Source organism: Phocoena phocoena, chromosome 1 (assembly GCF_963924675.1).
Source record: "Phocoena phocoena chromosome 1, mPhoPho1.1, whole genome shotgun sequence".
Taxonomy (NCBI): Eukaryota; Metazoa; Chordata; class Mammalia; order Artiodactyla; family Phocoenidae; genus Phocoena; species Phocoena phocoena.
Window position 1 is genome coordinate 15,708,578 of NC_089219.1, and position 21,420 is coordinate 15,729,997.

Consider the following 21,420-nt stretch of genomic DNA (forward strand, 5'->3'; position numbering starts at 1 on the left):
GAGGCTGACTGGGGAGCTGCGAGCGGCTGGGCTGCGAGGGGTGGAGGGGGAGGGGAGCGAGGGTGGAGGGAGGGCACGGGTGGGGGGTGGGAGAGAAGCCCGGAGAGAGGGAGGGGGAAGAGAGAAACCGAGAGGGAAACGGGGAGAGAAGCAGAGACACAGAGAGAATGAGAGGCAGGGGAATCGACCGAAAGAGAGAGAGGAAGGCAAGAGGGAGGAGAAGAAAGGGCGGAGGGAACGACTAGATCAGGATCGGAGAGGGAGAGGGGAGAGAGAGAAAGAGGGTCGGAGAGGGAAGGAGGAGAGTCAGAGGGAGGAGAAGGAGGCCGGGACCGAGAGCCAGCCCGCGGGCGAGCTGCGAGCGAGAAATGCCGGCCGCGGCGCGGAGGCGAGGCCGGGGGGGGGCGGGGAGGGCAGGAGGAGGGCGGGGCGGAGGGGACCCGGGCCGCGGGGACAGATCCCTGGAAGCCGAGCGACGTCACGGGGCAGCGCAGGCCGGCCCGGGCCGCGGCTAGCTTCCTGCCCCCGCCCCCAGCACCCGCGTCCCGCCCGCGCTGAGGGGCCCCCCGTGAGCCCCGCCCCGGCCCGGCGGCCTCCGGGCGCCGCCTCCTCCCGCGGGGTGTTTACCGGGTCCCGAGCCGGTGCGCGGCGGCTCCGCGCGGGACCTGCCACCGGCTCTGCCTCCCGCGGGGAGCTGGGGGGAGTGGGGATTCCGGGAGCGGGAAGGGGAACCTACGACGCACACGTGGGGAAGGACAGATGGATGCAGGTCTCCCCGGAGGCCAGATGCTGGGGTAGAGGTCGGAGAGCACCCGGCGACCTTCGGACACGGTCTCCCCCGCCGGCGCCAACCGGGGAACCCCTTGCCCCCATCACACTTGCGCCCCACTCTAGACTCTCAGGGCCCGGCCCCTTGGGCCTCATACCCTCCCTCTCCCACTCGGTTCGCCCTGGAAGGCCCTGCTCCCAGCCAGGTCTCTGGACTCGGGATCCCGCGGGGCCTCGGGGTGGAGGCGGATGGGGGGTGGGGAGGGGCAGCCCAGCCTCCCCGAGGAGCGGGGAGCGCCTTCTTACGCCGGCCTCACCAGGGATGCCCGGCTCTTGGCGTCCACTGCCTCTGCCGGGGACGTCCCGGGCCTGCAGCTCTCTGCCCCTGGGGACCTCCCTTCCAGCAACTGCCACGAGCCCTGGCTCTTAGAGACTGAGGCTTCTGAGCCGAGGAGCGGGCTCTGGATCCCGGGAGGGAGACTGGGGCAACCCCAGGGTCCTGGGAGGCGCGTCTGCCGAGCAGATGGTAACTCCGAGGGTGCAAGGTGCGCGAGGAGGGCTCGTTATCCTCGCCCAGCGCCGATTGCACCTGCTCTCCCCCTGGAGACCGCCTTCACGCGGCAGGACCAGCCTGACCGCAGAAAGAGGCAGCCATCCCAAGGTCATGCAGTTTGCTGAAGGCAGGGCAAGGAAACACATCTTGGTCCCCTGGTGAGTCTCAACTGGCTCCACCAGCTGCCCTGCAAGGGGTCCCACCAATAGCGAAAGAGCATCTTCAGGTTCACTCGCACCTTAAATCTAGGACTCTGGGTGAGTGGCGGGCTGGACGGAAGGGGGGAGGTGTTTTTTAGTGACAAAACATATGGTAGAGAGGCTGCCTGAGAGGAGCCAGCCCAGCCCCTCCCCCAAACTGTGTAAAGAGGATCCCTGGCCTCCAGAGGCCAGGCACCTTGGGGAGAGGCGAGGAAGGGGCTGAGAAACCGGGATGCAGATGGACTAGGCATGACCTTTGGATTCAGGCCTGGGTTTGAATCTCAGCCTTGTCATTTGCTAGCTGTGTGACTTTGGGCAAGTCACATCCCTTCTCTGAACTTCCATGACCTCAGCTGTAAAATGGGACATGGGGCTAGCTAGCATCAGGCTCTCGGGGCCTGGCTGAGCAAGGAGGTGCACTAAACATTTGCACAATGACTTAATGAGGGAGAAAGAACAGTAGCACTTCATTCATTCCCATTTCAGAACCGTCAGAATCGGGAGGATCCTTAAGGAGGACCCAGTCCAGCCTCCTTCATTTAGAAATGGGGAAACTGAAGCCCAGAGAGGGTCAGGGGCTTTCTCCAAATCCCACAGCTTGTCAGTGGCAGAAGCAGCAGGTCTCTGGCCTCCTTTGCTCCACTCCACAAGCAACCTGTCTCCATTCATTAAGGCTTTTCCAAGTGTTTGCTTTGAGGTTAACACCAGGCCAAGTGCTGGAAGAGAAAACAAAAGCATAACAAGCAGGATGATTGTTACAAGAAGCTCTTACATTTGTATCAGTCTTTCTGTTCCTCCCCACCACACCCCAAAGCATCTTCACGTGCATTATTGACCTTGCTTCTCAAAATAAACACCTTCTGAGGTAGAAAGAGGAGACAGTGCATGCCTGTTTAACCTTAGCGGAAAGAGTATGTGACTTGCCGAGGTCACAGGCTACTGATGGAACCAGGAGAAGCCACTTTTCCCAGCTGTGATTCCGGGCCCCTATAGGGGACATCCCGCAGTGGTGACAGCTTGCAGGGCTGAGACCACTCCACTAATCTCACACTCTTCTGGCTCCTTTACTGCCAAGTAACAAAGCAGTGTTCACGCTGAGTAGCTACCACAGTCCTGCTGTACTGAAGGTCTGCAGAAAGGCACAGAGAGGGCTGACGCATCCCTACACACACAGCAACTGAGAGCAAAAAGAGAAGCTGGGTTTTACACCCCATCTGTTTGTATGTTTACCTTTCCTTGTTCCAAATAAGGTTAAAGGTGGCAGCACCACACCTTCCTAACTCAATACCCACCCCCTTACCCACACATTCCTCTCAGGCACATGGCACTTTACTGTCAGAAAGGCATTACCATGACTGTTCCCTTCCTAGAGGCTCCCTTTAGCCTCCAGAAGTGGCAGGACTGGGACAGTCAGACCCATTTTACAGACAAGGTTCCTGAAGGCTAAGTGATGCCTCCAAGGGCACACAGAAGCTCTGCAAGGGAAAGTGTGAATCAGTATGGTATTCCTCCACCTCTACCCCTCCCAACTGTCTCCATTTCAAATGCCTCACTCGGTCCTCCATTTGTTCATCCTTCAGTGGGCCATCGCTTTATTCTGGAGCCCTAGACCTGGATGCACACACGTACCCTGGGGCTCCATCCCTGCCTTACCCCACAAAGCCAAGAGGCTGGCTGTGAGCCAGATGCCCAGGGCTGTGTTGAAGATGCCAGGTCCAGATGGAGGAACGGACCAAGTAAGGCAGGAGTGGAGACCACTTTCCCCACCACGCATCAAGGAAACCTGGCAGTACACAGTCTAATGAAGTAGGCCAGGGTGAAGGGGATGGCCTTCACTGGGCAGCCAAGATCAAATTCCTACTCTGTCATTTCCTAACTCTGTGGTTATTTCACCTCATCGTGCCTCAGTTTCCTCATCTGTCAAATGGGGGTAATAATGATTTCTACTCGGTGGTTTGTTCTAGGGAAGGAGATTATACATGTATCGTATGCCTGGCACACAGTAAGTCCTCAGTAAACATAGTTATTATTATTACCTGTTGACTCTCTTTGTGACCTTGAATAAGCTGATTCTCTCCTCTAGGCCTCTGACTCTACATCACAAAATGGGAAACTTGGAGAAAAATCACATTCTTTTCAGCTGCAAAATCAACCAGATCTCTCAAATCGAAAGTAGATAAAACCTGTTTGAGGCAAAGGTGGGGGGGTTTCTCCTTCAAACCTCACCTGAAATCTCCTTTACCAAACCCTGGGACTCTGCAGAATTGAGAACCACAGAACAGGACCATCTCTGTGAGCCCTTTCAGCACAGATGTTCCAGGTTTAAAAATACATATTTGCAAGGCCCTGCTGTGCCCTGAACCCTGCACTAGTGTCGATGGGATGGAAAAAGGGAAAGTCAGCCCCAGATGGGCCTCCGCATAAAGGAGGTGCTCCGCGTGCATTTGCTCCCCTTATTCCCTTCCCCTCTCTCCTACCCAGATGGGGAAACTGAGTCACAGGCCATGGCATCAGAGCGTAATGGCGAGACTTAGAGAAGATGGTGGTGTCTCAGCCCTGGGCGCAGGGCATCTGCTGGCAACTCAGGCCCAGTAACCCATGGGGCGGAGCGCTGGGAATGCTGAGCCTTGCCAGGACTGGCTCAGACCCTCGATGGCCCAGCAGGGGAGGCCAGGATGTGGTGCCATGGCAACGGCCAGCTGGTCACCTCCAGAGAGTCTAAGTGGCCTCCAGAAGGGTACTACCACTCTGAACCAGGCCAGATAAAAACCCACATCACCCCCACGCCTCTCACCTCGGGGACTGGAACCTGGGTGCAGCCCGTTCCCCACCCGCCTTGAAAGGCAAGGCTTCTGCAGCCCACCTCCGCACCACGCCTGTGTGCGCGCACACACACATGCACAAACACACACAGTGAGAGAAAAGCATGTAAGCCGACTGGGGGTAGCTCAGACCTGGAATCAAGAAACGACCCGAGAACAGTTCACTCACCTTCCCTCCACGCAGCAAACAGTTGTACAGGACTTCTGTGGCAGGCAGAGCCCTTCCCCCCAAAAGTCTGCTTTTTTCATTTAATTACCAAGACCCTTTCTTCAAATAAAATCTTACAAGGAACCTCCAGAGATAAAAAGTAAAGGGCAAGCTGCTGGGGAGATAGGGGCTCAGGACGCCCCCCTTCGGGCCCCTCATACTCCCCAGAGGGTCTCCAAAGAATGCCCAGAGTTCTAGAAGCCTCCGCATGAAACCAGCCCTAGAGTTCATCTAGTCCCACCTCCTCCCATCACAGGTGGGGAAAGGGGTGCCCATGGGGCGGGCTGGAGCCAGGTCTCTTGCTCAGGGTCTCACACCCCTGCTTCTCACTGTAGCTCGGGACTGTATCTGGAGGGAGGCTCCAGCCGCACACACAATCAATCAGTCACAAAATTAAAGGGCTTTTTCCAACGATGAAGTCTGCTGGGTTCCTTTAAAATAAAGAGGTCTGAGGGTAATTTTTTTAAGATTTTATTATACCAATAACCCACAAAAGGAGAGTCCCATGAGCTCTTTAGGAAAACTTCAGAAATAGTGAGGACACCTGGGGGGAGCTGAGGAACTTAATCTCACCAGGACGTGAGAAGGGATCACCAGTGTCCCAACTGCACTGTCCTCCCCCAACCCAAGTCACTGCATGACCTCACACAGAGGATGGCGGTGGGGTGTGGTCCTAGGACCTCTGAGAGACCAGCCCAGAACGAGCAGGTGGGAGGTGTTGGGGCTCCATGTCACCCTGGGAAGCAGTTGCCTCACTCAGGCCCAGGCCAGGAGGAGAGGAGAGCCGAGAGGCCAGGCACCATGGCCATGTCGGCACGACTCCAGCGGGGCAGGGGTGCAGACGAGGGCAGGTACAATGCTAGCCTCATGGACAAATGGTGGAGGCTCAGGAGGCTGGGGACCGTGGTCTGGCTCCAGAGCCTGGGCTCTGCATACCAGGTTTCTCCCACCCAGGCTCCCGAGAGGCCTGAAGTCCCCTGACTGAAGAGCCCCTGACCTCACCAGAAAATGAGCTAAGCAAATCGCGACCGCTAATGGGGACTAAGGAGGACGTGACTCCATCAAGCTCAGAAAGGGGAGCCCTCTGACTGCCACTCTCCCACCCAATCTCTATGAAGCACTTCCCACACCCCGGGAATACATATCCACGCTTGACAACCGCAGAAGGTGGCTGGGATTGTCATCTCTCTCTCTGTCCTCCTTAGGGGCTCTGAGGCCAGAGAAGTTGAGTGACGAGCCCAAAGCAGCACAGCCCAGGAGAGGCCGAGCTCACAACTGTTGGGTGACACCACTTCCCTGAGGATACCTGGGAGTCGGGTGCGCAGAGACAAGCCTCTTCTAGTCTCTGCACCTCCACCTACCCACAAACTGAGGAGATGTAAATCACTGCCCAAGCCTCTTGCAGGCTGAGGACCTCTCTGGGAATCTAATGAAAGAGATGGATTCTCTTTCCCAGATACAGAAAATTGTGTGTGCAATTTCCAGCGGATCTCTGAACCCCAAAGGCCCTTCAGATAAAGAACGCAGGACTGGATCCCGTAAACGACACTCCCCACCAGTATCCTGTGACAACAGAAGAGATTTTTACACCTTAAACCCAGGCGCCCTCACCCTGACTCTCCCCCAAACCTGGGGTCAGACCTGTGTGGGTTCAACCCTGGACAGAACGATGTGGCCATTGACCTCTGAGCTCAGGTTCCCAGCGAGGGGACTGGGCATGCTCTGGACCCTTGGGTTCCCACATGATGTTATTCAAGCACGTCCCCCCCACACCACCACCACGGATGCAACACCATTTGATGTCCGTGATAACCTGTAAGGTTGGCAGGGCAGAGAGGGGCATTTTCCCACTGCATGGTGGGGAGAAGTCAACCCCAAACGAGAAAGATGAGCTGCCCGATCGGAAACAGAGCCAGGACCGAGACCCCAGTTCTCCCAAGGACCAGCTCAGAGCTCTGTGCGCTGGACCTGGTGACAGCAAGTGAGATGAGGGTAAAGCAGAAGTTCAATCCCAGCTCCACCCCTTCTTACCTGTGTGACCTCCAGGCAGTCACTTCACTGTCTGAGCCAGAATTCCTCTCAGCTGTAAAGTGGGGGTAACCAGATCAGCCTCAAGGGGAGATTGGGAGGATCAGATGAGTTGCTGATTGGGTCACTAGGATAAGAGGAAGGGACAGCTTCATGCAGTGAGTCCCACTGCCCAAAGCCCTCCAGGGCCTGCAGGGGCCGAGAGAAGGGCTTTCTCTTCCTAGACGGGGAACTTCCTATGTAGTAGGAAGGGTAGAAGCTGGGGGAGCGGCCACCGCAGGGCACAGAGGCCCTCCGCCAGAAGCTGGGCTGAGCAGGGGATCCGGAAGGAGGAGAGAGCCGTCTGGGAGGGTAGGAGCCAGGTGCAGGGGAGACAGATGTGAGGAGAGACAGACTCACAGACAGCATCCAACAGAAGGAGAGAAGCTAAAACAGCCTCAGAGAGGAAGACAGATCCACACACAGAGGAAGAAACTTTCGCACACTCAAAGGCAAGAGGCAAACAGCGGCAGATGAGAGGCAGAACTGCCAAGCAAAGCAGTTCCCGGTTCTCTTTCCTTGCCGAGAAGGGGACAGAGAAACTTGACACATAGGAGGGAGGGCGGAAGGCAAAGACAGGGCAGAGGAGAGGACAGCAAGGGAAGCAGGCTGGGCTGGGAGAAGCAGGATTTCTCCACTAAGAGAAAGCTTCTGGGGAGAAAATCAAAATCTATGCCGTACAATTTTTTTAAGCCTCCTTTACCAGCGTGAAGTCATCTGGGTATTTTAAGAACATGCGATGCATTATGCATGTCTCATTTTTTGTTGAAAGAAATCATGTTTAGTATATTTAAAGATGTGAATGCCTGGAAAATTATAGGGAGAGAAATGCAGGATTCTTTTCCCCTGAGTTTTCTGGGTTTCTCAGAATTTTCACATCTGCACCTGGCTTCCTGGTGTGTTGGGCAGAGAAAGCAAGGAACCAGAGAGAACGTTCCTGCTTCTCCCCTTCCCAGCCTGTGCGCGGGACCTGGGATCAGCAGCCCAGGGTCCTTCTCAGGCTCTGCTCTCAGGCCTGTGCCCCATGCCTCAGGAGAGAGAAAATTGCACCCGCCCTTGGAAGCGCCACCTCAGTTTCTCCCGCAAGGCCTCCAGCGGCCTCAACCATAGGAGCACAGCGCCGCCTGGAGGTCGTGGTAGAGATTGCAGCATGAGCGGGCTCCCATCACAAGCCCTGAGGTGGGGAAGGGCAGGAAGAAATGCAGACTATGAGCCAAATTACTGCAAGCATGAATGAAGCCCCATCCTATGAAGCACCTTAAACACCAGGGAGGACCATGGGGGGGCGGAGAGGCTGAAGTTATGGCAATTTGGACGTTAATATTAGTATGACTTCATATGTACCCCACTCTTCCCAGCCTAGAGACCATTCAGGCTCAAGACCCAAGGTGCCTGGTGCACTAGGCGCTTAATAAGTGCTTGTTGAGTTCAGCTGTGGCCCTCCAGGGTCATAGCCCAGTCCTAGAGGAATCTGGATTTGAGGCACCTCATGTGAGGCAGTGGCTCTGGCAGGGACACAGGGTAAAGGTCGAGAGCTGAGGGCCCTCTCCCAGGCCTGGGCAGCCCCTCTGACCAGTGCCAGTGTCCCTGGCTTGGCCTCACGTGCCCCATTCTCGGGGGAGGGAGATGCCAGGTCCCTCGGCTGGCATCTGAAGAACAATAAGGCAGCAGCTGCAGGAGAAATGACTAATGAGCACGCCGGGGAGCGATTCAGGACATCGTACATGGAAACTTAGCTCATTCAAAATTGATAAGTTAACACTATCTAATTAGAGAGAAAATGTGCTGATCTCCCGGGCTTTCCGGGAACGTGGCTCTGAGTCTGCGGCAGGCAGCTCGCCTGAAGAGGGTCTTCATCTCAGGGCTTCGAAACTGCTCTCCCTCCTTCCTCATCCACTCGCTGTGTCACAGACATGCAAAATGGCAGAGCTGAGTGGAGCCTTGGGGAGCGTCTAATCCAATCTGCTCCTTTTACAAACAGAAGTGAAGCCTAGAGTAGTTACATCACTCCATTAAGATCACACAGCAACAGAGCCAGGACCCGAGAGAAAGGCAGCCTCTGGGCTCCCAGTCCGGACCATTTACCACCACGCAATGATGTTGTCCTGACTTTCCTGTGTAGAGCCCTCAAAACTCTGGGCAGGTCATTGGACGTGATGTTTCTCTTATACAATCCATCTTGGATCTGGGCCCTCAGAGAGGCCCTTCCCTTGTTCCTTACAACCAAGCCATGACCCTCATCTCCGGTCCAAAAACCAACTCCCACAGGCAGCCTCCCAGGATTGCTGGCCCCGCATCCACTATCTCATTCGTTGGTTTTCTCATTCATTCCATGTACTTTCAGTGGTTAAGGGCTCGGGCTCTGGAGTCAGACTGCCTGGACTTAAATCCTGTCTTTCTTGGGTGCTCGAGCAACTTGACCTCTCTGGGCCTTGACTTCTTTTTCCTTAAAGTAAGAATAATACAAACACATAGCTCACAGTGAGGATTAAATGACATTGATCACGTCCAGTCTTTCGCCGGTACCTAGCAAAGAGCAAGCCCTAATGTTAGCTCTAACGAGTATAGAGTGATGACCTAAAAAAATTGTGCTGGAGCAGAAATAAGATACAGTTCCTGCCCAAGACATGGGTTCAGAGCAGGAACAGGACTGGATTATGGAATGTCAGAGGAGGGGCACCTAACCCCGCCTGCGTGGGGAAAGTCAGGGGAGGGTTTTCTGGAGAGGACACCTAAAGCTGAGTTTTGAAGGGTGAGGAGATGTTAGCAAGGTCAAGAAAGGACCAGAATGCCAGGGGCAGGACTCGGCAATAGCAAAGGCTAGGAGGCAGGAACAGCGACGTGTTTAAGGAAGCTCATCGGCTCAGTGTGGCTGGAGCCACAAGTGTGAGAGAGACAGATATGCAGAGGCTTGAAGAGGTAGCCAAGGGCTGGGTCACATGCCTTCATACGCCTTGCAGGAACCAGGGCTGGACCCTGGAGGTAACAGGGAGCCAGGGGAAGGACTTCAAGCAGAAGAGGGACATGGTCAGATTGGTGTTTTAAATAGATCATTCTAGGCTCTGTGGGGTAGGTGTTCTCTGTTTGGCTCCCCCTCGGCAAGGATACCCTGCCCTTGGTTGCTTTATTTTGAATGGTCAGGGAATCTGCTCTAACCAGGCTAATCTCAAAGGCCATCCCAGCTGCGAAATTCTGTGAACCACAAACACTCCAACAGCCGAGAGGCACCCATCCGACCCGTGGGGCTTAGTCGTTTTCAAACAATAAGGACACAGTAAAAGACAATTCTGAGGGCTTCCCTGGTGGCCCAGTGGTTGAGAGTCCCCCTGCCGATGCAGGGGACACGGGTTCGTGCCCCGGTCCGGGAAGATCCCACATGCCGCGGAGCGGCTGGGCCCCTGAGTCATGGCCGCTGAGCCTGTGCGTCCGGAGCCTGTGCTCCACAACGGGAGAGGCCACAACAGTGAGAGGCCTGCGTACCACCAAAAAAAAAAGACAATTCTGAGTGAGGGCAGGGACTGCATCATATTTGTTTCTGCATCCCCAGGCACAGAATACACATTTAGCAAATGTCTCTGAGATGAACAAATGCCCAGCAAGGATACCAAACCTGACAGCCTCTTCCTCTGAGCATTCGCGAGGCCCTGCGGGATCATCCCCAACAGATCTGTCCACACCCAGCCTAGGACCAGGGCTGCAAAGGGTGTCAGAGATTGGCCTGGTTTGTCACGTTGTTTGCTGTTTGAATTTCCCATCACCATTCTGAATGACCTAGGATTCTAAAGAGCTGCCTCCTGGCTTCTGCTCCACCAGGATAAGCCTCAGCCTGTGGTCTATAGAACCAGGGGATGTGACTCGTGACTGTCAAGGTGCTGACTAGCTTCAGTTGTTGCTTGAACAATTTCCCCTCTTAGCCTCTCAGCTTCAATGTGACTAAAGGCAAAGGGCTTTACAGTCAGACCTTGATAGCCTTGAGCAAATCACATGAGCTGTAAAAAGGGGTGATATAGCCTCCCCTGCTGGTTCGCCCTAAATCTTAGAAACATACTTGATACCTGGAGAGTCTAACATTGCCAGGCTCATGACTATGCCTGGCTGTAGGCAAAATGTAACCCTGCTGGACCTCACTGTTCTCACTTGTAAAACAGAGGGAACAATACCCACTTTGCAGGACTGCAAGCATTCATGCTTATCAAGTGCCTCGCACAGAATTTCAAAACACCAGGAGCAATTAATTACTCAAGACGATCCCTGCCTAATGCTGTCTGCCTACATTAGAGGCTGAGCATAAGGGTTGAGTCAAAATTCACAACAACCCCACTGTCAGTTCCTTGTCTCCAAGTCACCTCCAACCCCCAGCCTCAGTCCCACGGATCGGTTTAAGCCCCTTCAACCCTGCTGGTGATGAGGCTCCTTAAATGGAAGGTGGGAACTGGCACGGGTGATGGAGAGCATGGGGCAGTCTCAGTCCAGCCAGGCTAGGACTGAGTGTGGACCTCAGATCCGGAATCCGGGTACGTGTGTGTTCGTGTTCCCAACCAGCTGCCACTTCCTGAAGCAGAGACGGTGTGCTGCTCCTGTCTCCCACGATGGGTAGCGCCACTCCACTGGGAGGAACACTCCACACACAATTACTCTGCCCAGGATTCGAGTCAGACCGGGGTAAGGGCAGGCTGCCTTTGCTGCTTTTCCATCACGCGATCAGATCTACTCATGGAATCTAATGCCAAGGGCTGAACTCTGACCGATTAGCACACAAGCCCCCCACGTCCCCACACACAGGCAGCTCATTCATCCTCTAAAACCTGGACCCTCGCTCAAAGTGTCTGCTGAAAGGACACAGGAAAACGGCAGACACTTTGACACTTTCAGAGGTCAGCCCCATCAGTCCCCCTTCTCCCTGCCCGCTCCCTGCCACCTATGTGTAAAGCCAGGGTCTTACCGCCTCCCTGGACAGGACTCACTATGGGCAAGTGGGTTCGCACGTCCGCCTCCTCCTCCAGTGTGGCCTCATCCACTGACGTGGGGCACCAGCACCATGTGGGGCGTTCCCGTGAGCACTGAGGGACCCGTTAGCCCCACCGCTGTGAGGAGGGTCAGGGGTCTGAAGCAGCTGGGAGTTTAAATGTGGACCCCCCCCCACCCCCACTCGCTGTGTGTCCTTGAGCCAGTGAACATCCCCCCTCGGACCTTGCTTCCTCATCTGTAGGATGAGATGCCATGAGAGCCTGCAGGGTCTCGTGAGCATCGACTTACTATGAAATTTAAGTCGGAAAGAGCATCCGGTACATATGTTAGTGTCCTCCCTGCTGTCCCCAACACCCGTCCCATCCTCCCAGCAGGTGAAATCCCACTGCCTGTGTTCAGGACATCAGCACAGATGTCTTCAAAGACGACTCTCAGCGAGGCCAGGCGTGACCTGCGGGCACGTCTCCGGGGTGGCCCTCTCTCAGGCTGACCGGAGACCCCCCCAGCACCCCCCAGCATCCCCCACGCTTCAGCATCACCAAGCTGCACCACCTTGCAGCCAAGGAAGGACGCACAGAGGCCTCCAGGTCCCCAGCTCATTCCACCATAACAGGATTCAATGCCGTCCCGGGGCAGCTTCAGCCTAGCCGCTGAACTCTCGTTCAAAGCAAGAGGCTGACACGTGGCTATAACGTCTTTTATTTGTGCCGTCCATGCTGGACGCACAGAGAACCGGCGTCAGCCCCCTGAGAGCACCCCCATCTCCCCCGCACAAAGGAGGATCGGGCATGGATATTCAAAGCCAGGGAAGGGAGAGAGGAAAGCGCCATGCACGTGCCCTTGGACACTCAGAGGTGGTGAGAGAGGCTTCCCCACTTCTCCACACTCACAGACTCGAGCGGGACAGCTGAGGGGTGAGCAGGCCTGTGAGAAGGGCGGTGTGATTACACCCACGGGATGTGAACTTTCCAGGGGTGCGCTCAAGATGCCGGCTGCTACTTCTCCGTGGGGCCAGCCTTGGAGAGGAGCTGGGAAAGCCCGAGGCTGGGGCAGCAGTGCCCTTACTGCTTCCTCTGGGAAAACCAGAGCCCTCAGCCCGCTCAGGCCTCGGGAGTTCCAAGCCAGGGCGGACGCGTGCGCCGGTGGCCCTCTCGTTAGGTCCGTGGTGGCCCCAGCAGGGCTGCAGCTAAGCGGCCCCATCCTCACTGCCACGGGGATCACTGAATGGGCACCGGTCCAAGTGCCCCCGCAAATGACCTCTCTCCATTCTCTGACCAGAGTCCCGCCCTGTTAGAGGGCAGGTGCAGGATTTCACTTCCTTTTGTCCTGACACACGCGTGCGCACGTGTAGGAGGCCAGCACGTGAGGGAAAGGGACTCGAGTGACGCGTCCAGCCTGACAACTTTCTTCCGGGCTGTAAGCAAGGGGGAAGGAGACTGCGCAGTCTCTTCAGAAGCGGCTCCGCAAGGCAACTTTGCCCCCGCTCTGGCAGAGTCATTCAAGGCTCAAGTCCACAGGGACCGACACCTCACCAGAAAGGACGAGAAGACACCAGAACAGAAAAGCTGGAGGCCACTGACTTTGGCACTTGAGCGGTGAGCTGTCCTCAGCCACGCACGCTCAGGGCCTCCAGGGAAGGGACGCGGTGCCACGGCGCCTGCCCCAGGGTGCAGCTGTGAGTCTGTGCTCAGTGCCGGAAAAGGTCCCCTGCACATTGGAAAGGCCGCCCCCTGCTGCTGGGGCTGTGAGATGACAGCCGCCCACCACTGCTCTTCGAAAGGCCTGGAGATAAACAGCCCTGAAGCGGGGCGGGGGGTCTCACTGTGGGGCCTCGAGACCATTAGCTGTTGTACAAGGGAATCACCCGGGTGATCGCCTGCCTGCAGATGGGGCACCTCTTGGGCTCCGGCAAGGCGTGGTAGCACTCGGCGCAGGAACACACGTGCCCGCACTCCAGGAAGACGCAAGACCGGAAGCTGCTCAGGCACATGACGCAGGCGTTCTTCAGACTCTCCCGGTCCTCGGGATTGGCTCGGCTCAGCAGCTGGGCCTCGTGCTCCCGGAACGCCTCCTCCATCTGCTGGAGGCGCAGTCGCTCTCGACGCTGCACATACTGCTTCCGGAGGATGAAGAAGAGGGTAGCGCACGTGGCAAAGCCGAACACCAGCGTCAGGACCTTCCAGAGCCTGACGCTGGACTCCTGCCTCTGCAGCAGGCTGTCGAAGTCCTGGCTGCTCAGGTAGTACTGCATGCCCTGCTTGGGGGGCTGCAGACGGATGGAGCTGCTGTCCAGGACCAGCTCGCCCACCCCCGTGAGGGCGGCCCCCACCTTCAGCATCTCCTCGGTCTCCTGGACGCCCTTGGGCTGCTCCCCACTGATGTAGTGGCCGATGACGTCCGTGAAGGACTGGACGGAGGGGTGGAACTTCTCGTACACCGTCTCCAGGCCCAGATCCAGCGAGTCCAGGGGCTTCAGCACCCGCACGGCCACATCCATGCCATCCTCGTGGGGCACCAGGTCAAAGGGCACCACGTTGGTCCTCTGGTGAATGATCTTGGAACAGTCGTTCCTACAAGAGAACTCAAGATAAAACAAAGGACGGCAGATACCTCGCACCCGGGCAGGGGTGGAGAGCACCTCGATGCCAGGAGGACAGTTTGAAGTCTGAAGCGAGTGGAAGAGTACAACAGAAACCACAACTGTCCAGAGCCTCAGAAGAGGGAAGCTCGGTTTTTTAGGTTCTCAGGCGATCTCAGTGGGCAACAAATATTGTCACAGATCACCTCTAATCTTTATTTCCCTTTGCCCCTGTAAGACAGACTGATTTTTTTTAATCTTAAATAAATGCCTCAAAAAAATTAAAAATAGAACTACCAGACGACCCAGCAATCCCACTTCAGAGGACATATCTAAAAGAACTAAAATCAGGATCTAGGAGAGGCATCTGTGCTCCCGTGTTCACTGCAAGGTTATTCACAACAGCCAAGAAACGGAAACAACCTAAATGTCTGTCGACAGATGAATAAAGAAAATGTGGTATATACATAACAAGGGAATACTATTCAGCCTTTATAAAAATAAAAATTAAAAAAAAAAAAGGAAATCCTGCCGCATGTGACAACATGCATGAACCTGGAGGACATTAAGCAAAGCAAACTGAGGCAGACGGACAGAAGGACAGGTACTGCACGATTCCATTTACATGAGGTATCTGAAGTAGCCAAACTCATAGAAACAGTAAAACAGTGGTTGCCAGGGGCTGAGGGAAAAAGAAAATGGGGAGTTGCTGTTCACTGGGTGTAAAGTTTCACTTCTACAAGATGAGTAAGTTCAAAATTCCCTGTACAACCTTGTGCCTGGGGTTAACAGGACTGTACTGCTGTACTTAAAATTTGGTTAAAAGGGAAGATCTCAGGTTAAGTGTTCTTACCACAATAAAAATTAAAATAAAATAGAAATCCAAAACAAAACCCTCCTACGATCAGCTGGAAAAATGGAACTCCATGTAATAGCATGAAATTATCTTAACAGGTACTGAAATCATTAACCCATGCCATACTTCAGTGTTTCTCAAACCTTAGTGTGCATATCCACAGACTCCAGGTCCCCTATCCTGGAAATTCTGGCCCAGTAGGTCTGGAACGGAGCCCAGGAATCTGCATTTGGACAGGACGCCTAGGTGACGGCAGTGGAAGAGGTGCTCAGACCACGCACAAGAACATAAGCAGCACCGAGAGACCGGTCTCTGCCCTGTCTCGGGAAAAGCTTGAAGACATGGAAACAGGGCCAGGACACCGACACCTGAACCGACCACCTGTGTGGTTTGGGCCCGTGGAGCAAGGCCACGCACCAGAGGCGAGTTGTCCGGTTCCACACCATCTTGTGCTCCTGAAGCGTCAGCCGCTGGATCACCCCCTTGCAATTTTCTACAAACTGGCTGTTAAGCGTTTCTTTAACAGACCGAACGGCTCCTGAATGGAAACAAATTATTTTATTTCTGAAGAACTGTTCTGCCCTTGCCTTTAAAGTAATTTAAATTTTGTCTTTCGTTTGAGTGAGTTTAATCAACATGATGAAAACACCATCACCGTAAGTTATGCCTTGGGGCACTCTGCTAAGCAGTTACACGGACCACATCATTTCAGTTTTACAGCAAAACCCTGTAACGTATACTTTAGAGATGGAGCGACGACGGTTTGAAAAGGTTGCATAATTTCGCCAAGATCACACAGCAGTAACACAGGTCTTTCTGACCCCAAAGTCCAAGTTCTGAACCACTGCCCCAAGGCTACAAAAGGCCCTCAATGTCAGCCAAGAAGATCTTTACCAAACTTTCAGAAGAGGGAGTTATTCTTCATTTTACCAATAAATAAACATACCTTCAATAACAGCGTAAGGCACACATTTTCCTGGAGCTTCTGAAAGAATACTCTTTAAGTCTTCGCCCAAGTGGATTCTTTTAGCTCCCTAAATGGAAACAACACATTGAACTGACTGCTGAACACTGATATGCTCAAACAAGTGAAAAAAGACTATTTACGTTTTTCACGTTGAGAGACTAAGGACATCAGGCAGGAAGGAGACTACGGAGAATCTGATTCCAAAGCTGTGTCCCAGAACCATATAAACAGGCTTGGGGCAGCGCCTCGTCTCTGCCATCTGCAGAATGGGGGTGCCACTTACACTCTTCCTCCAGTTAACCAAACATTCACTCCTTTTCATTTTAGCTTTTTAAGAGAAAAATATAAAAGATACTAATCAATTTGTATCCCATAGATCTGGATGTAATTTGATCTCTTCCTGACAACACAGGACCACGCAGCCAAAGGGCTTATGCGTAAAAGCACCTCAAGTAGTGACCAGTACATGGTAGGGGCTCGGACCGTGGTAGGTATAATTATCACCGGGCCCTTGTCAGTTCACGCTCTGCATGAGACATTATAATAAAGGGCTGCCTTTGCATTACAGGGCAAGGCTTCGAGAACTGGTGCCAAACACTATTCTTCTACTTTTCAGTTTGCCTCTCTTCCCTCATAATCAGGCGAGCACAGTTACCTCTGCTGCTACCCTCCTCTCACAATCCCCAGTTCTCCATCCCTTCCAATTCAGTTTCCAACCTGCCGTGCTTGGGAACCAACCAAGCCTGTTACTGCTGCATCAAAAGTAAGATAAAATTAATAAAACCACTGAACATTTCCTGAACCAGGCGCTGTGCTGGGCGCTAGGGATTCAGGGATGAATGAAGGACAATTCCTGCTTTCAGGTATTTCCATCAACAAATCTTACGGACGCCAGATGAGTAACCTCTCAAGAGGTGAGGAGGTACTGGATACATACTAAGGTCACTCTAAGTTTAAGCTGCTGCTACGCAGTAAAAAACGGGAGCAAGGTCAATAGAAACGTATTAACCATGTACACTGGGAAGATAATGAAAACAATGGCAATAACGACAACTAACCCTCAGTTTATTTGCTCCTTTATTATCTCTCTCTCCCTCCACTGGACTATTGAACTTAGGAGGGCTAGGACCTTGTTGGTCTTGTTCACTGCTGTCCCCCTAGTGCCGAGAGCGTGCCTGACACATAGCAGGCACTAAATACATATTTGATGAATAAATTAGCAAATAAATAAGCACTTAGATATACTACATTCCAGGCACTCTGCTAAGCACTTTCAATGCATAACCCCATCTAATGCTCATACCATCCCTATACGGCAGACATGATTATCCCCAATTACAGATAAGGAAACTGAGGCTCAGAGAAGTGAAGTCATTTGCCCGAAGTCACACAGCTAGTAAAGTATCCACCATGGGATAGTTGATTAAATTTTTTTAAAAAGGGAGGGGGAATTCAGTCAGAAAGACCTGGGATTGAATCAAGCGTCAATGCATCTGCTGTGACTTTGGGCAACTTAATTTATCTGAGTCTCAGTTTCAAAACCTGTAAGAGGTGGGGGAAACAATCTCACAGGATTTTCATGTGGATTAGATGAAACTTAAGTGTGAAAGAATCCAGACCAGGGGCTGGCACATAGTAGGCATGTGATAAATATGCATTCCCATCACTATGAGAGATGCAAAAGGATAAGACAGAAGCCCTACTCTGTAAGTTTCATCATCTGATCAAGAAAATAGAACCTAAAATATGAGAAGTCCCAACTGTTTTTCCAAGAAGGGGCTATTTCTCTCATCCTCATTTAGGAACTAATCAGCAAAGCTTTTAAGGTCACCCAAAGGTGGGTCACTGCTTCAGAGGATCCCACCTCCCGCCAACTTGATACCAATGTGATTTCTGATTCGGAGTCAGAAAGTAAGGTATCAGTTACAATCACAGCCAATCACTTCAGGAGTAACTTATTTAATTAAGCAAACAAGAAGGCAGCTGGAATCTCACCAGGATGTCATTCACACCACAAATTCAATTCCTTGGTAACTAGGTGCATTCCAGGCAGATTCCAAAACTCCCTTCATGGCAGGGATTTCGCACGTTTGTTTCTAAGCTCTTAATGTAAACAATCTGATGATAATGAAGTGAGGTCTAGGAATCCGTCTTTCAAATAAATGTCAAATTAAGCCCTAACTGTTGTATTATGAAATTGCAGCCAGAACAAATCCACAAATATTTACTGACCGTCTACTCTTTATTAAGCACTGGATTAGAACCTAGACGGAAAGAAGAGTAAATAAAATCCTGTCTCTGACCTAATGAGGTCCATCTCTCATGAGCTGCTCACACATTCACAACTGAGCAATGTGGTCAACAAGAAAAAATCCTATACTTGGAATCAAAAGACCTAAGTTTAAGTTCCAAGCTGACTAGCTGTATAGACCTTTCCTCGGAGTCTCGATTTCTTGATCTGCAATCCGGAGGTCATTTTAACCACCCCAAGAAATTACTGTGAAGAGAAACTAAAACCAAGATGGAAACGTGCTGTGTAAGTTGTAAACTACAGCTCAGGAAAGGGAGTGGCATTTTCTAAAGGGCTATTAATATAAAAAGGAAGTCTTTCAGAAGCAAGGAGCTGAGTGGTTATGTAGTGGGTAAATCTAGGGCTTCTGTATTTGCAGTTCCCTCTGTCTGAATTACTCTTCCCCAGGCACCTGCACTGCCCCCCTCAAGTCTTCCTGGGCTCTGCTCAAATGTCACCCTATTTAAGTGTCACCTTATTTAAATGTCACCCTTTCTCCAGCACTCCATTTCCTCTCTTCCTTGCATTACTCTGTAGTATTTATCCCCATGTGTCACGCCATCTGATTGACTTGTGTATTGTCTGTCTGGTTGGACTAGAATGGACTCTCCATGAGGTCAGGGGCTTCTGTCTGTTCCACCCACGCGATACCCTCAGCGCCTGGCGCATAGCAGGTGTTCAATAAACATTTGTCGAATAAAATAATTAAGTCAAGATTCATTCTGAATAACGAGAGGGACTTAGGAGAAAGGGGACAGTAAGGCAGTTATCACAAGACCGGAGTTCTGATCCTAGTTCCTTCGTCTACCGGCCGGGCGACACCCTCTCAGAACCTGTTTCCTTCTCTTGGATCTTTTCCGAGGGTGTAACGGCCCACGGCGAATCGGGGGCTCACCATTACCCCGGGAAGGATGACCGGCTGAGGTCAGACGGGCGCCAGCACTGACCTTGAGCTCTTGGGCGACCTGGGCCTTCTGCCGGTACAAAGAGTACAGGACAGCGGTGACGACAGAGCTGGTGCCCAGGAGGATGAACTGGCCCAGCGAGGGCCGCCCTCCGCTCTCCATGGCCGCGCCGAGCCCTGGGCGCGGACTGGGACGCCGCCGAGGTCAGGCCCCACGACGCGCGACCTCCGCCCTCCGCCTCGCGCCACCTCCCTTCACCCGGAACCGCACCCCCAGCACTGTCTCTCCCGGAAACGCGCAACCGGTCGCCCAGCGATGACGCAAGACCTGGAACTGGAAGTGGGGCAGGGCAGAGCAGACCGGAAGGCGCCCCGTGACCCTTTCGACACTTGGTGCATCGGCCGCGACTGTGTCGCCCGCGCCGCCACGGTCTCAGTCCTTCAGGTTTCCTGGGGTTATCGCGTTGTTTGATGGGTCGTTTGATGACTCCGGCATTGGATTGGGAGGAAAGAAGAGAATTAATGTTTAGTAAGCACTTGTGAGTATTACACATTTAAGCTTCAGTGCAAACCTTGAGTCTTGGCTTTTATTCTTCCTTTTTACAGGTGACAAAACTGAGGCCAGAGAGGTTAGGGGGTGTGCCCCAAGTCACACTGCTAATGAGTGCTGGAGAGGAATTTACCAGACAACAGAACTTATTACCTCCAAGAAGGCAGGTTATATCACCAAGGTATTGACAACTCCTTAATCTGTCGTCAAAACATATAACAACATATTTTATTAACTAATAATTACAGCTACAGGGACTTCCCTGGCGGTCCAGTGGTTAAGACGCCTCGCTTCCATTGCTAGGGGCACGGGTTCAATCTCTGGTCCCGCATGACGCGCCGCAGCGCAGCCAAAAAATAGGGAGGGAGAGAGGCAACTCTTGAGTGCCTATTATGCGTCAGGCACTGTGACAAAAAGTTTTATGAACATCATACCACTTAATCCTCACAACACAGCTATAGAGCTGATTTCAAACTGTTTTCTGATCTCCTTCATAAAATAATCAAGAGATACCCCAAATTTTTATCCAAAACATCAACCTGCAAAGCATGTGTTCATTCAGCTGTGTCCAGGTTCTGCTTTAAATTGAAAATACAGGAATGTACCCAATGTCCAAAATCAATGTATGTAAAATGCGTCTAAAAGCTGTAAATTGCTCTAAAAAAGTAAAATCTCTTTATTAAAGCAGCTGGCTATCCATGACATTTTCCTACCCCATTCCTTAATTATGCTAGGAGTCAAATAAGAATTACACTGTATAAACATAGGGTTAGAATCTCCAGATTGTCAACACCGCCACATGCCTTTGATGATTTTCAACCCAAGGGATGATCATGAATTTGTTACACACACACACACACACACACACACACACACACACTTACAATAAGATCTAACTTTATTTTTTTTAATAAAATTTGTCAAAAGTTTGATAACACATTGTGTTGGCAAAGGTGTGGGGACACAGACTCCTATTCTTTATGGAGAACCATTAGGCAATGCTGATCAAGATTAAAAGTGCCCACACCCACTGACTGAATATTTCCACTTCTAGAAATTCTTCCTGTGTAAATACTCACACATGTGAACATAACAAATATACAGTATAAATTGCAGCATTGTTTTTTGGGGGGTTTTTTGTTTTTGTTTTTTTTTGTGGACGCGGGCCTCTCACTCTTGTGGCCTCTCCCTTGCGGAGCACAGGCTCTGGATGCGCAGGCTCAGCGGCCATGGCTCACGGGCCTAGCCGCTCCGCTGCATGTGGGATATTCCCGGACCGGGGCATGAACCCGTGTCCCCTGCATCGGCAGGCAGACTCCCAACCACTGTGCCACCAGGGGAGCCCCTGCAGCATTGTTTTTAATAACAACAGAATGAAAACAAACTAAATGTTTTCAATAGTCAGTTGGTTAAACAAAATTTTAATACATGTGTATATGAGCATAGCAAAGTGAAATAGCAAACTGTAAACTGTTTGAGTGTGATCTCAGTGATTCCAGAAAGGAAGGAGAATATATACGTATGAATAAAATAATATTGGTTGTTTCCATAAGAAGGAATTAGGTGGCTAGAGAACAGAGTGACTCTTCACTCTTTTGCACTTTTTTAATGTGAATGCATGGCATGTTTCAAATTAATAAAACTTGAATTTTAAAAAGAGGAAGATGAACACACCAGTCACTCCATAAC

General features: G+C 52.3%; 1 protein-coding gene across 1 annotated transcript; it reads right to left on the minus strand.

The window, feature by feature from the left end:
* Positions 1-13,242: 13,242 nt before the first annotated feature.
* Positions 13,243-19,482, minus strand: MUL1 (mitochondrial E3 ubiquitin protein ligase 1). The gene is made up of 4 exons (XM_065890932.1): positions 19,225-19,482; positions 15,967-16,054; positions 15,438-15,558; positions 13,243-14,156 (listed from the first exon to the last, which is right to left on the minus strand). The coding sequence occupies exons 1-4, from the start codon at positions 19,342-19,344 to the stop codon at positions 13,427-13,429; spliced, it is 1,059 nt and encodes a 352-aa protein (XP_065747004.1). The 5' UTR covers positions 19,345-19,482; the 3' UTR covers positions 13,243-13,426.
* Positions 19,483-21,420: the final 1,938 nt, after the last annotated feature.